Source organism: Protopterus annectens, chromosome 4.part1, assembly GCF_019279795.1.
Source record: "Protopterus annectens isolate FY-2018-M chromosome 4.part1, PAN1.0, whole genome shotgun sequence".
NCBI classification, from domain to species: domain Eukaryota; kingdom Metazoa; phylum Chordata; order Ceratodontiformes; family Protopteridae; genus Protopterus; species Protopterus annectens.
The window spans coordinates 929519399-929535028 of NC_056734.1; the positions used below are offsets into that span (position 1 = coordinate 929519399).

At 37.2% G+C, this 15630-nt stretch overlaps 1 protein-coding gene across 4 annotated transcripts in view; it reads left to right on the top strand.

Annotated features, from left to right (window-relative positions):
* LOC122801123 (guanine nucleotide exchange factor DBS-like) overlaps positions 1 to 15630 on the top strand; it is a 3406519-nt gene that overhangs the window by 3250029 nt on the left and 140860 nt on the right. For all 4 annotated transcript variants that reach the window (XM_044070650.1, XM_044070651.1, XM_044070652.1 and 1 more), the window contains one exon: positions 11167 to 11279. In XM_044070650.1, coding sequence (XP_043926585.1) covers positions 11167 to 11279 — 113 coding nt within the window. The remainder of the gene's footprint in view (positions 1 to 11166; positions 11280 to 15630) is intronic.

The following is a 15630-nucleotide window of genomic DNA, read 5'->3' on the forward strand; positions in this document are numbered from 1 at the left end:
TGACCGGCATTTGAATTTCAAACTTCATGTTCTTCAGAATACATAGTAGCACAACCTTTTTTTCTAGCAATTTTCTAAGTTTATAAGATGAATATTTTAAATTTGTCCCTATTTTTGGGACTGTATTCCCCCATTATTGGCTTTGTCCAGGTTTTGTGCTAAGGTTGACAGCTATGGCAAGAACTGAATTCACTGAATATGGACTGTAGAATTGTGCATATTTACTGATAAAGGTGCACTGTAGAATTGTGCATATTTACTGATAATGGTGGACTGTAGAATTGTGCATATTTACTAATAATGGTGGACTGTGGAATTGTGCATATTTACTAATAATGGTGGACTGTAGAATTGTGTATATTTACTAATAATGGTGGACTGTGGAAGTCTGAGTAGACTTTTATGATAAATGTTCTCAACTGGGCAGTTTTGCCATTATGGGTGCATATGTTTTGTTTCATTGCTTACTGGAAAATGTTCAAAACAAATTTAAAACACCCTCTAACAAGTGTACTGTATTGTACAAGGAATATAATTTTAGTACAATGAGGAAGGTGTATCAAAGAGCACATGTATGTTTCATATGCAAGGCCTATGATTCAAAACAGCCCAAAATTAATCTTTATCTGCCACTGGCAAAATGTATTTTCTTTGAATGTGGGTTTCAATGCTGTTTCAATGAATGTGAGTTTCAAGGGCAGAGAAGTTTTAATGCTAAGTTTTCATTGTGAGACTGCATTGCTTTGTTTAACAGATGACTTAATGTTTGTGCTGTAAAATACAAAATAAAACTTTCAAATGAAGTCCAACTCATCATTGAAGTAAAGCAGTATGCACATTAGTGTTTATGGTAAATGGAGTGAAATAGCCAAGTAATGGTTAATTGGAATGGCTGCAGAGGCTCCAGTTCAACCATTATTTTGTCAGAGGGCAGCAAACTCAGACAGGCCCAGCTGAACTATACCTCCCAACTGTCCAGATTTTCAAAGAATGAATAGATTTTGCTTCTTATTTTTGGTTTGTTGTTCATAAAATTTGTAGTTTTAATTCCTAAATGATTTGCCAGAAGTCACTAAATAATAAGTTTCAGACTTCATAACCTTCATAAAATGCATGTTAAAGTAAGAGCCGCTCTATCAACTGTCTCAATTTATACAAGAGCAATTTTAGTACTGTTTATATGTGCCCCAATATATTTGGCCTTGTTCAGATTTACTGCATTAACAGGTTGAGAGGTACATGCAAATAAATTGCTTTATAGAATTAGGCATAGCCAACCTCTCAACTGTCCCCAATTTTTGGCTCAAAATGTTGCTCTTCCTCCTAATAATCCCTAAATAGCAATTTTGGAAGAAAACATGGAGGGTTTACAATTAAGAAATAACTGTAATAATCAAAGTTATAGATTACTTGAAATGCATGTAGATTCTTTTATTTTGTCAGCTGCTCAAGGTAGCAGTACTAATATTAAAGTGTCCCTTCTTTGACAGGTAGCAGCTGTATTGTGTGTCTATTTTATATTTTTGCATCACATTTTTGGTCCATTTTTCATAAAATTGTGTTTTTTGGCAAATTAGTGACAAATCACTAAAGACTGAAGTTAGAAAATGACAGACATTTGAGTTTCAGATTTTATACCTTTCAGAAAATTCATACTAATGCAAGACCTATTCTATTATCTTTCTAAGTTTATTAGAGCAATATTTAAAAATTGTCCTTATTGTTGTACCTTTGCCCCACTTCTGTGTATGGCTTTGTCCAGATTTCTTGCTCTTGAGGTTGAGAGGTATGACAAATGTGTCAGGGCCATCACAGTCAGCCAGAGAGATTTCAAATTGTGACATGCTTGTTGCACCCCACTCCCCCATGTAGTGACTCTGGATGTGTCCAAGCAAGGCAAGGAGTAGTTGTATCTACCTTGGATGGGGAGGACACACTGCTAAGTACTACAGTGGCTTTTCATCTGTCCTTGATTTTGCAGAATGGTCTGGTTTCTGTCATATTTTTGTACTGTTGATTTATGCTTATTACTCAGATTTATGCTTATTACTCAAAGTGCCTGTTGCTCTGTGTTTAAGTAGCAATGCTTTAATGACCATAAGGTAAGCTTGTCTGACATCGTAAGATGCAAGTAAGCTTTAATAAGCATACTGTTAAAGAATTGCCAACATTGAAAGCCTTTCTGTTGTTGCCATGCAGAGAATACTTGACTAGATAATGTATAAGCCTTGGGTATTAAAGGACAGGATTCCATTATTTTAAAAGCTCATTACACTTGTTGGAGACTTCCAGTCATCTCTACAGACTTTACCCATAAACTAAACAGAATGCCAATCATGTGTGGTCCATAACCTGTACAGTAATCCTTTAAGCAATGTATCTTGAGCTTGTTTCTTGTTTGCTTTTCATTTTTACTTTTATCATGTTTTCCCCATGAAACAAGTTGTCAGGCAGCAGGTCTTTTTGGATAAGAAACATTTTTACAAGTGGGGCATCACATAGATTTCTACTTTCAGCATGTTGCTTGGTACTTTAATAAAGCTGAATATATTATAATTAGAACTGCAGTGCAAGGAGAAGTGGTTTGAGTTGAGTGCTTCTGGTTTTTCTTATACTTGATTTTGACTGGCATTCCAGTAATGTATTTAAAAAGTAATTTATTTTTTCATGCCTCACAACCTTTTGTTTCCATCTAGATATTAAGTAAGCTGTCATGCAGCCAATGCATTGAAATATTTTTATTCTTCTACACTTATTTTTGTCTTGATTGGACTTTCATAATGATGGTTTGCCACCCAGGGCAGCGTATTTAATTAAAGTTAGTTTTTTGTGGTTTTGTGCATAGCTCCTCCCCTTTATGGTTGACCACACCCCTTCCCTTTGACCCCACCCATTCAGCGTCTCCTGCAGCCCCCCTGTGATTTGAAGTCACCAGCCGCCACTGGTTTTACATTATCGACAAAGAGAAGATGAGAAGTCTTTATACTTTGTTGTTTTCTAGGAGCCAAATTATAGATCATGGCATAAGCTGTTAAGTAGACAGCTTACTGGGTTAAGAGCAAGGCAAAACAGAGTGGTGGCAGAGAGGAACCCTGGAATATCCCCCTTTGAATTTGTATCCCTGGGATAATAATTTCTCCTTTATCATGGCTTAATTGCAAAGTGGTCTGCCACTGTTTCATGGTCACTGCAATATATTTGATCAGTGTAGGGTTTATCCTATACATTTCTAAGCACTCTTTTATCCATGAATGTGTGATACTTTGAAATGCCTTTTTGTAGTCAATCCATGACATACTTAGATTCTTCCCCTTTTTACAGTTCTTCACTGTGACTTTATTTTTGTTCTATATGACTTTCTTTTATTGCCCTTTTGTTCTACTGGCATAATTGAGTTTTCTTCTAAATTACTATAATCTCTGTCAGCACCAACTCCAGTATATAGTTTATATGTCGTTGGAAGGCAAGTTATTGGTCTATAATTTCTAGGATAGCTTGCAGGTTCACTCTTAAGAAGGAGCATTGTTTTTCCTGTTGTTAGCCAGGTTGGTGTCTGTTCAGGGTACACATATAAATAGTTCTTACTCATGACTAAATCTTTGTGGAAAGATGTTAATAGTTTTAACCAAGTTTAGGTACTGCATCTGGGCCTGGCATTTTCCAGTTAGAGGCTTTTCTTAACTTTGTTTCAGTCTCTCTCAATGTTATTTCATCCCGTTTCATATCCTGTACCTTTAAACTTCTTATTCTTTCTTTTACTTCTTTTCTCCATTTAGCATTTTTGTTATGTTCCACAGGATCTTCATAGATACTTCTCCAAAATGTATCTACTTCTTCTTTTTTTGGCAGCCTTTCAATTCCTTTTACCTTGTTTCCTAATTCTCTATAAAACTTCTTTGGGTCATCAATAAATTGCTGATTTTGTAGTTTCCTTTATATTTATCTGCGTATCTTCTAAGCTTTTCTGCCTGTGCTGAGATTTTTAGTTTGTTATTTGCGATAGTGCATGATAGATCCTGGTCTGTTCTAATAGTGTGCATTGCTTTTATCACATCTATCTTTCTTAGTATTTTTGTTGATCTGTTCCCTATTCTATATTCTTCTAATAGTGGTACCACCTTTATCTTTTATCCAACCGGTGGATACATCGTTATAAGAAAAGCGCAGTCCGGGTCTGAACTGTCTGCAAACACAAACCGCTAAAGTTAACATTGAGTATGTATCTACCTGTCTACCTGTTTGAGCCAATATTCATTATCCCCTGGAGAGCACTCTGCTTTGGCTTGTAAGCAGCCACCCCCCCCCCCACACACACACACATACACACACTCATCTTCCATTTTATCTTTTATTCCTTTCTGTTAGCAAATAGTATCCATAACTGATCAAATACTGTGTGTTTGTTAATTTAAATTGAGACCATAGTAGCCTACTGATACAAGGTTATCCTGTTTTTCCACCTGAGAATGGTTAGGAAATGACTTACAGCTTCAGAGAAGTCCTTGGTCAATTCTGATTGTTTCTTAAAACACAAACTTGTCTTTGCTTTGGTTCATTAGCAGCAGTACAAAAGAACTGCCTGCTCACACCCTTGTTCTCCCCCTTCCCTGTTTATTACCTTAAGCCAATCCCAAAGTTAATAAATATTACCTGTGGCAGGCACCATTTTTAAAACTATAACCACCGGTTGAGCACCTTATGCTTAGCCCTACCATAAAACCTACTAAAGCTGCCTGAACTGGGGCACAGCTATCTGATAGTTTGTGGAAATACAGGGTACCTACCTATGTCTCCACATTCACTATCATGTGTTCTTTTATCAGTTTACTTTGTTACCTGATTGTTTCCAGCCCCCTCATAAGAGCAGCTAACAGGGTTTCTGCCCGCTTTGCTTCCCACCCTGCCCCCAATTCCCTCCCACTCCCAGTGGTCCTACCTTTATTACACATGCAAACCCCTCCCATCTTTCCAACAGCCAACCATGGCAATAAACCCAACACTATCTCCTCCATCTTCCCACTACTATCACTCCTCCTCAGCTAGCATGTATAAGCATGCCATATCTATGCTCACTGCATGCACTCTCCTTACATATCTTACATCCTACCAAAACTCCATCATTCTCCACTCAACCACTACCACTGTACTAGTACTCACACCACCACTCATGTCTCACCCTCACTCAGCTCCCCTCCCACCAACTCAAGAACCATCCCTATGCACCCTCCACATATTCTATTAACTATATTACTCAAACATAAAGCATCCCTACAACTTAACATAGTATCCCTCCCACCATACCTATTACCCACAGAGCACAATCATAAAGTTTCCCTAATAAACAAACACATTCAAAAACTGTGAAAACTAATAACCTCATGCATATCAAAATTAGCCCTTAGTGGAGACATCCACCCCAACTCTGGCCCTACCATCTCCAACCCCACTCCTCATAATCAGACTAGAAACCACAACTTCTCCCAAATTACTGTCAATAGAAAGCCAAGAGACTTCCTTCTACTAAGCCTAAATATTAGAGGTATATCCAACAAGGTCCATGAACTCCATGCCACCATAGACTTCTACTCCCCAGATATAGTCATCCTGACAGAAACCTGGCTAAAACCTCACATTACCAGTGAGTAAATCCTCCCTACCGGTTACAGCATGCTAAGAGTAGACCCACTAAACAAGAAAGGAGGCGGTGTAGCTATAATATTTAAACAGCATCTAAACATCCAGATCTTAAAATCATCATCTCCACAAATAGGCAATAAAGAAGTAATACATACCAACCTCAAAATAAACCAAAATAAAACCATCAACATAATTGGATGCTACTTCCCACCTGGCCAAAACATCCCTCCACTAGAAAACCTCCTCAGCTGGTCTTTCTACCATCTCCCCCAAGAAACTATAATTTTAGGTGATTTCAATATTGACTGGCAATCCTTTTCTGGCAACCATTCAACCCATCATCTAAACCTTCATGGCTTTACCCAACTACTCCAGTCCCCAACCAGGATAAATAAAAACTCCAACAAGCACACTACTCTGGATTGGATACTAGTCAGTAAGAGCCCCCAGTCATATATAACAGGCTGCTTATCAGATAGCCTCAGCGATCACTCCCCAACATTCCTATTCAAAAAACACCCATACCAAGCTAAACCTGTCATCTACCATCAAATACGTAAAAAACTAAACTTTAACCCAGTCACATTCATCTGATCCCTCAAAGAATGTAACTGGCATCCTCTAAAGTACCTCAGTCTTGATGACGCAGTTTAATTTTTTAATACTACCTTCCTGAGCATCCTTAATTACCACACCCCCCATAAGACTTTCCAGAACCAAAGCACAACCCTCCCCATGGCTATAGAAAAACACTAAGTCAGAAATGAAAAACAAGGATAAAGCCTGGGAGCACTGGCATAAAACCAAAACCCCCTCAACTAGGCAGAAATTCCTAGAACTACGCAATAGAGTCAAAAAGCTAATAAAACAGGACAAATCCCAATACTACCAGTCTGCCCTAGACTCCTTCCAACACAACCCGAAACAATTATGGTCCTCCATAAGCTCCATCCTCCACCCTCCACCCAGGAAAAGTCAGTACCCCTCCTCCTAACATCCCTTACTCCTACGAAAATATTGCTTCCTCATTCAACACACACTTCACACAAACCATACTATCACTAGCTAGACAACACAAACCCCCTCCCCTCCAACCCACACCTTCAACTAGTAATCTCCCCACTGTCTTCTCTTTTTCTCCTGTTCCTACCTCCAACATAAAAAAACTCTTAACTAAACTTAAGCCCACCAAATTAGCAGCAGACAACCTCCCAAGTGAATACCTACAAATCGCAGCTGATGCTCTGGCCTACCCAGTATCCATCTTGATTAACTGATCTCTGTCAGAAAGTTACATTCCCACACTATGGAAAGTATCACATATAATTCCCCTCCACAAAGGTGGCCCCAACACAGAACTAACCAATTACTGCCCCATAGCTATTCTCTCTCCACTCTCCAAAATACTAGAGAGATGCATACACTCTCAGGTCTCAGACTACCTCCTTACTAACAACCTCCTTTCCAATACTCAGCACCACTGCCTTACTCTCCTTTACTAACACTATCCTTCAGCATAAAAACAATGGCTATCTCTCCTCTGCTACTTTCCTAGACCTACCTAAAGCATTTAACATGGTCCCACACAAAGAACTCATCTCTGTCCTCAATAACCTATCTTTCTCTCAGTCAGTCACCAACTAGTTTCAGAGTTACCTGTCTGACTGCCAACAATCCGTTGTATGGCAGAATGACATATCTCCCCAACTACCTGTCTCTATAGGGGTTCCCCAAGGATCCATCCTTGGACCCCTACTCTTCTCTATTTTCACCAATAATCTAGCTTCTGCCTCCAAACATGGCACACTCAGGCAATACGCAGATGACTCAACCATCATCTGCTCAGCCCAGTCTCTACCCAAACTGTAAAAAGTCACACAGGAAGCCTTTTCCTCTGGTGCAACTTGATTATCGGATGTTAAATTAATACTCAACCCAAACAAAACTAAACTACTCATCTTCCAACCCACCAAACATACTCAAAACAACTCTCACTTTAATATCACAGCAAAAGACAATACCACTATACACTCAACAAACACACCAAATTGCTAGGAGTGGAAATAGACAAACTAAAATTTGACATTCACATATCCATGACCATAAAAAAGTCCACAAAAATCTAGGAGCGTTATACATAAATAAGCAACTTCTCATCAAAGCAGCAAAGATTTCAGTAGCAAATTCCCACCTTATCTCCACCCTACTTTATGCCTCTCCAGTATATACCAACTTAAGGCAATGCAATCTAAACAAGCTAGAGACCTGCTACAACAAAATCGCCAAATTCGCCACAGGGGCATCCTACCATAGTCACCACTGTCTCTCACTTGCTGAACTGGGCTGGCTTGAACTCCCACACCTCCTTCAGTGGTATAAACTCACACTCACCCACAAACTAGTAAACCATCCACTAAAAGTCCCATCCCTCCAGAATCTACTCCAACCCTATCGCACCACCAGACCACTAAGATCCAGCAACAAAAATCACTTACAGGTCACTAAAGCCAATAACTCTGATGGGGAAGCACTATTCTCTTGCGCCATAGCCAAATTATGGAACTCCATCCCACCAACAATTACCTCCGTACCATCATGCACCCACTTCAAAACTTTACTAAAAGCACACCTAAAAACATGCTGGCTATGCCCTTGCAACTCCCCCTCTAATATCACCCACCCCATCCACGCACTGCCTTTCTTTCCACCCCACTAACTACCTTGATTATAGCAAGCTTGGATGCTCATAAGACTAACTACTTATTATACAGCAGGAACTTCTTATTGTAACAATTGTTAATGTCTGTTATGTACTTCGCAGATGATAAAGATTCTAGTTGTCTACTATTGTACTATGTTCTTCCTCTGTAACTATGTTTTAATTGTTAATTGCTATGTTGATCAAATTATTAATTGCTATGTAAATCCAATGTAATTACTGTCTATATATTTTAACTGTGGAGCTTTTCTCCCTGGGCCTCCACTGAAAATGGACCTACTTCCAGTCAGACAATCCCGGTCAACAAATGTAAATCAATAAATAAATAAACAGTGACACCTTTTGTCTTAATTACTTTATAGTTTTCTCTGTTTGATACTTCCATGACAGTATTCGATTTCTCCCTTTCCTTTCCCTCACTACCCTGTGTTCTTGTGGTAGAACGTAATCAGTTATTAATTTAGCTGCACAGTAATATATCCTGTTTACTTCTGTTATATCGCATGGATCTCTATGGACGTCCTAATTAATGTGGTCATTTGTTTTATCAAACTTCTGACTTTTTGGGTTTTATTGACCTTCTGCAGTCTTTCTTTCATTGATCTTAATATATATATATCTATGTCTATTAAATTAAACAGCTCTTCTCTTAACTCATTTTCTTCTAAACTGAGGGCACATTTTTTGTTTTCCATTTCCTGCAGGCATTCTATAGAAAATTCTATAGCATCTTCCTGTGGCACATTCTCTTCAATTTCATCCTGTGCCATCCGTTGCTCTATCATATGGGAACTCACTAGCCTATCACCCCTCAACATTGACTGCATCAGAGTTTCCACAGTTTCCTGTTCCTTCCTTTGCTGTCCAGCTTCAAGTAAATGTTTATACTGGTTTCCTGTGGAAGGCTCCAAAATAACTTCATATGGCACCTGACCAATTGCCTCCCATCCCACTGGTTTCCCCTTAATTTGGATATCCATTGCTCTATCCTGTTGTGGTGCTTTCTAAATTAGATTTTCTACACTGAATCCTTCACTTTGCAGGTAGTCCATAACCTCAGTCTCTATTCCTTTAACTTCTCCATTACTAATCTCCTTTTCTACTAAAGTTTTTCATGTCCAGATTCCTTTGCTGTATTTCTCTTCAAATATATTTGGTGCTGCTCTTTTTGTATTGGTTAATTTTGCTTTCTCCTTTGCATAGATATTACACCATATTACATCTCTTTTTTCTTTCCCATGTCCATATTTCTTCTTCAGATGTCTCTTGTGCTTCCTGCTTCTCCTAACTTTGGGGACTCACTCCATCATGCTGTGATGTAACCTGTGCTAGATGTTCTACACCAAATCCTTCACTTCGTAGGCACTCCATAACACCTTCTATTTTTTTTTAACTTCTTTATTAATCTTTTTTTCTATATTTTCTCTTTGTGATACTATTTTTTTATTGTGAAATTGTCCGTATCTGAATGCCTTTGCCTGTATTTCTCTTCAAATATATTTGGGGCTGCCTTTTTTATACTCATTAATTTGGCTTTCTCCTTTGCATAAATATTGCACCATATCAAATCTCTCTTTCTTTCCTATGTCCATATTTTTTTATACTTTTCAAAAATCTCTAGGTTTTGTTGTTAAATTTTTGCACTTCCTCAGATGCTTCTTTTTCCAAACATGTCTAAGTTTCTTGATCTATATACTGTTTTCCACAAATCTGTTGTATTAATGAATACAAATTTTTATTTGAAGCTTCTGACGGTTTTTCTTGTGGAAGTATTTTTCTTTCCTCTAATTTCTCTCTTAATCATTTTGTATATATTGTGTCTGGAAATTCTGGGCTTTTGCAAAATAGTAACAATACACAATTTCTTATCCTCAATAGTCCGCTTTATCGTCTTTATGGCTCTTCTTTGGGTGATTTTTGTGGACTACTACTACCTTCTACAACATGGGGGCCATCCTCCCCTAGGTCTGGCCTGGCCAAATTGTAGGAATGTTTCAGTATCATCACTTTCTGTATTGTTTCCTGGATGTTCGTAAACATGATCTCCTTAGCTGAGATCCTTTATCAGACCATGTACTGAGCCTAGAGTGGGTAGCTTTAGTTTCACTACCCTTATATTAAGTTTGGCAACAAGGCAGGAAACATTTTTTCAAATATCACCACCCTCTGACTGCATGCTTATATGTGATAGGATAAGGTGTCAGATTTCCAGTACTATTCAGTTTTTCCCAATCTGTGTGGCACAAAAACTCAACCAATTTAATGCTGAATTTTCTTTCTCTGCTTTCAAATCAAAAGAAAAAGAATGTCCATACTCCCAGATAAGGATGACTTCTTTTCATTTTAAGACATATTGAATTCATTTTGTTACACAGCAGGAAAAAGGGATTTGTTTACCTAAAAATACAGGAGCATTTCCTCACTACCATGCTTACATGACATGAGGGTATGATGTTAATGAAGAAAGACTATGGAAATGTATGATATAAAAAAGAAGTAAATTATGAATGTCATGGAAGCCAGGTGACTAACAGCAACTCTTCACAAAAAAGTGGTCTGCATGGCTTTCTGCTAGAAGTAAATATCTTCTGAGGCCAGGCTCTTGGTAGTATTGTATTCCTTAACATAGAGCTACATCATCCAGCCTTAGCAGAATGACATGCTAAAAAGAGGCAAAATGACTGTTATCTTCGACAGCACTTTTTTCTCTTTTGTTTGTTTTTTCACATGCTGATCAGATGTTTTTTTTTCACAAGCTGATATTTGTGGTGTTTGTAAAAAAAAAATGTTGTATGTTCTTTACACTTTAGGATGGCAGCTTCTTCCAAGCTGAGGTCAGTTATGAAGCCCAGGTACCAGAAGCTCTTGCGCTGCAGATTGGAGATGTGGTACAGCTGCTTCAGGAAGGAGACAATGGACAGTGGTGAGTCAGATATGAAATAGTTCATTTACTGATTACTTCCTGAGCAGGTTAATGCATGAATTTTTATCTTATTTTTAGATTAACAAAAGAGTTAAACACCAGTCAACACAATACTACAGTATTATGATATTTTAATTTTTAAACACCAGTGTTTCAAATAACATATACAGCACATCAAAGATAAAACATAAATATACAGAACTGCAGTTAAAAGAACAACAATGAAGGTGATGCAAGCAATGGAAGACAGGCTGTGTGACGTAATCAGCAAGTCATCTAAAACAAATGAAAAAAAAGTGAAATCCACAAGCATCTGACATTGTCTACAAAAAGCTATGAAAAAAGTTAACAGCTTATTAGCAGAATACTTTCAAAAACACGTTCATCACATTCAGGGACTGATTGACAGGGATAAGGGCATGGACCTCCTGCAGTTCATTGACTTATATTCTCTCACTAAAAGTTCCTAACTTTCTAGCTGCTAAGTTTGCCTGTTCAATAATTCAGACAAACAAAGATATACATTTAATTGTGAGGAATAAGCTTTTCTTTCTTGAGAACTAAATGCAGACTCACGTGTGACCAAAAGATTTTACATAACACAAGCACTTCAAAGGCTTAACCAGTGAAAACATATTCAAGAATCCTGAGGAGCATTGTTTAATTTAGCTGTCTTTTCTTTTCTGATGTTGTACAGTTAGGTTCTTTGACTTAGTGTTACCTTCCCCAGCGGCTTAGTCCAGATGTAGACTTTCAGGTAGAATTGGACCAGACATTGCATTTTAGACTACATAGAGGTTACTTCTAAGTAATTTATATAAAAAAATGAGTATAATGGCAGTACCTGTATTTTTTATGAATATTTCAAGTTTTCCATTTCTGTGATGTTTTTATAATTATGACTCATTTCACCATTTCAAGTTGTTTCATATGGCTTCTCTGAAAGCTATAAAATGTTTTATTGTATTCCATAATAGATACAAAGTGGTACAGTGGTCTCCCTGAAGTGATTAGATATGCCGTTTAGAAATAAATGGGCTATAGAAAAAGCTTTTCTAATTGTGGGAGACAGACAGGGAAAAGTTCAAAATACTCAGTTTGTCCAGTTATCCACACTGTACTACACAAGTGTTCTACTGTCTTTAATGTCTATGTCAGATGAGCAATCAGAATGATAAGTGCTAAGGTGCTGGAGCAGATAAATAATATATAGGATTACTTCAACGAACCAAGTACTTGCACAAACTCTGTACCAAAATAAGGAAACTACACTCCTTCGCTCCTCAAAAACATCCAGTAAAGTTAGTTCATTAATAAAGTCTGTTATTCTAGTGTTACCGGTCTCTTTACTGGATGTTTTTGAGGAGCGAAGGAGTGTAGTTTCCTTATTTTGGTACAATATATAGGATTACATTGCCCCCAGTCCAGTGGCAGGTCATATTACAAAATTAAATAGGGGAAGGTAGCATCCTTCAGTTTGTTATAGTGCACAATTAAACCAGGAATATATAGTTTCGTAATGTTTCTCATTCATTATGTCAGACAGAGTCAAAATAAACTTTTAAATGTAGTATATTAAAGCCATTAGAACTGAATAATGACTTACAAACATAATAATGGTTATAGAATTATTATTAGGCATTTACACAATAATCCCCTTCTAGACAATGTCCTTATTAGAATGAATGGGCTTGTATATCTTTGTGATATTATGGGTTAAACCAAAGTAGTAAGGTTATGACAACGAGAGCATACTAAATATGGCATATTGGTAAAGGTAATGACAATCCATTTAAGTACTATTTTTGCAAGAAAACCCCTATAGACAGAACTGACCTGAGATGTGTTTAGATAGAACTGAGAATGCAAAGAATTATATACCATTGTAACTTGCAATAGCAGTGTTAAATCTAGCTTAGAGAAGAGAAACATAGTTGTGAGGTTGAGGAGAATCATAAGGAATGAGAAGGAATCTGGGGCAGAAATTTAGAATATGGAGTTCCTGTTCCACTGAGCAAGCAAAGTAAATACTTTAAAACAGATACAGGGAGATTGTCATGTACGGGGTAGTGCAGCAACACTCATATATAGGTGTTGCATTAGGTGTCAGGCTGGGACCCACTACATGTCCCCAGTTCATAAGCAGTTGCATCATATTAGCTTGGTCACAAGAAATGATAAATAGCAGTTCAAGTACACAAAATGCCATAATGTATGTACCTGGGCTTGTCATGTTTTGAGCAAATGTGATGCAAATAAAAAGCATTTTTGTAGGACAAGTCCCTCACATTCCCTCATGTGGGGGACTGCTCCTTCCATACCCCCTTTTGCATTATTCTTCTCACTCTAAAGTCACTGCACCTCAGAGAAGGAGCGATGACTGACCAGATATGTAGCACCTTCTCTCCCATTCATTGTAGAACATCTATCAAACTCAAACAAAACAAAAACACAAAGGAAACGTCACAGAGTTTGTATCCTAGACATATAGCAGGTCTCAAAAACCTCTTTTTACCAAAGCATACATCCAATTGAATCTCAAAGGTTTTTAATATATTCCGAACCTCTCCAAACTTGGAAGATAACTCCAAATTGAAGTTGCCCTCTGAGAATTTGTTTTCAAGTGAGTCTTGACGTTAATTCACTAGCATTAATATGATGTTGCCAAATGATGCCTTCTAAATATAACCCCCTATTGTAAAGTCTAATGTCATTGCGAAATCAGTTGTAAGTTAAAATTAAATTCCCTCTAGTCAATGTATACCTGACTGAATGTAGCTGCCTTTATTAAAGCACTTTTTTGTAGCTGAGCTTTCTAATAGACCAGATTTTTCTGGTATATGATTTCTGTATTATCTAACAGGTTCATAGGGTCATAGTAGGCTGTTGATCCAGAGGACTATTTGTAGACTAGCCAATGATCCCAATGATACTGACCCTGACTTAGTTTATTTTTATACAAATTTGCATTATTTTTAAATTATTATTTTTATATCACTTTAATTGTGTATTTTTGCAGAAAGTTCAGAGTGTAGGTGGACAAGGACCTACAATATTCGATGTGTGGTCTAGTAGGCAACACTACATCAGTAACCATCAGCCTGTCTAGCAGTAACAGTTCAAAAGGTATCTCTCATTGTAGCATAGAAACTCCTAACTATGATACTGACAATAATCTCAGCCTTCAGGCCAGTATCTGAGGTTAATGCCCAAATTCTATACGTAATTAGAAGTTAGCAAAATCTTATTATTAAAGTATAAATGAAAACAAAGTTGAGCTGCTGAAGGTATCGAAGAAAAATTGACACAACTGTTGAAGAAAAAAACTTTGAAATCCACCACGTGGTTAAAACTGTTAAAAAGGTTAATTCCAATCTTTAATTTCTTTAATTTAATTTCTTATTTCATTTTAAAGATTGGAATAAACCTTTTTAACAGTTTGAACCGCGTGGTGGATATCAAAGTTTTTTCTTCAGCTATTATTAAAGTATGGCTATTTCTTACTAGATGGTCCAAAATGTATTTTTTTATTTTATTTATTTATTTTGCATGTGATTACTGGGAAGGTCCGACTGGACATGTGTCCTTTTTCAGCAGAGGCCTGAGGAGAAAAGCTCCACATATAACACATATTAATAATGTACATTTTACAGGTACAGAGGTCTGACAATATACATTTTACATCTAATAAAACTAGGACAATAAAATTTCAAACTGTACATCGACAAAATGTGGAAGCAAACATGGTACTATATATTTTGCATCTAATAAGACCAGTACATTAATATTTCAATCTGTATATCAACAAAGGTGAACTCAGACATGGTACACACACCGGTATAAAGATAAGATACCTTAAGTTGTACAATCAAAGCAACATTCAGTGTAAATCAGATGTCCACATGTATCACAATGTATTTCTTTTGTATTACGTGAAACACCATTCTGTGATTAGGTATACAACAAGTCAATGTTGTGCTGTGATCTGCACTGATTACTCATATTGGTTAACGATTTTCCTATTAGTGTCACCTGCAAGGTTAGAAGTCTATAATCCTTTATTAATTGTAAACATTACCTTAAACATATTGAAAAGAAATGTCCTTGTGATGGCCTCTCTTTACCCCGAGGTCAGTAATCAAGGAGCCTCACTACTCACCACTGACACCGGTGAGAGATGTTCAGTAAAACAGAGATGGATTTATTCAGTATTTTCAAACACAGCTCTCTGCATCAAGCACAATTTCCCCCAAGAGCAGTTGGAAGTGACTGACACACCTACATCTGGGTATTTCATTTTTATGCGCACACACACACACACACACACACACACACACACACACACACACAC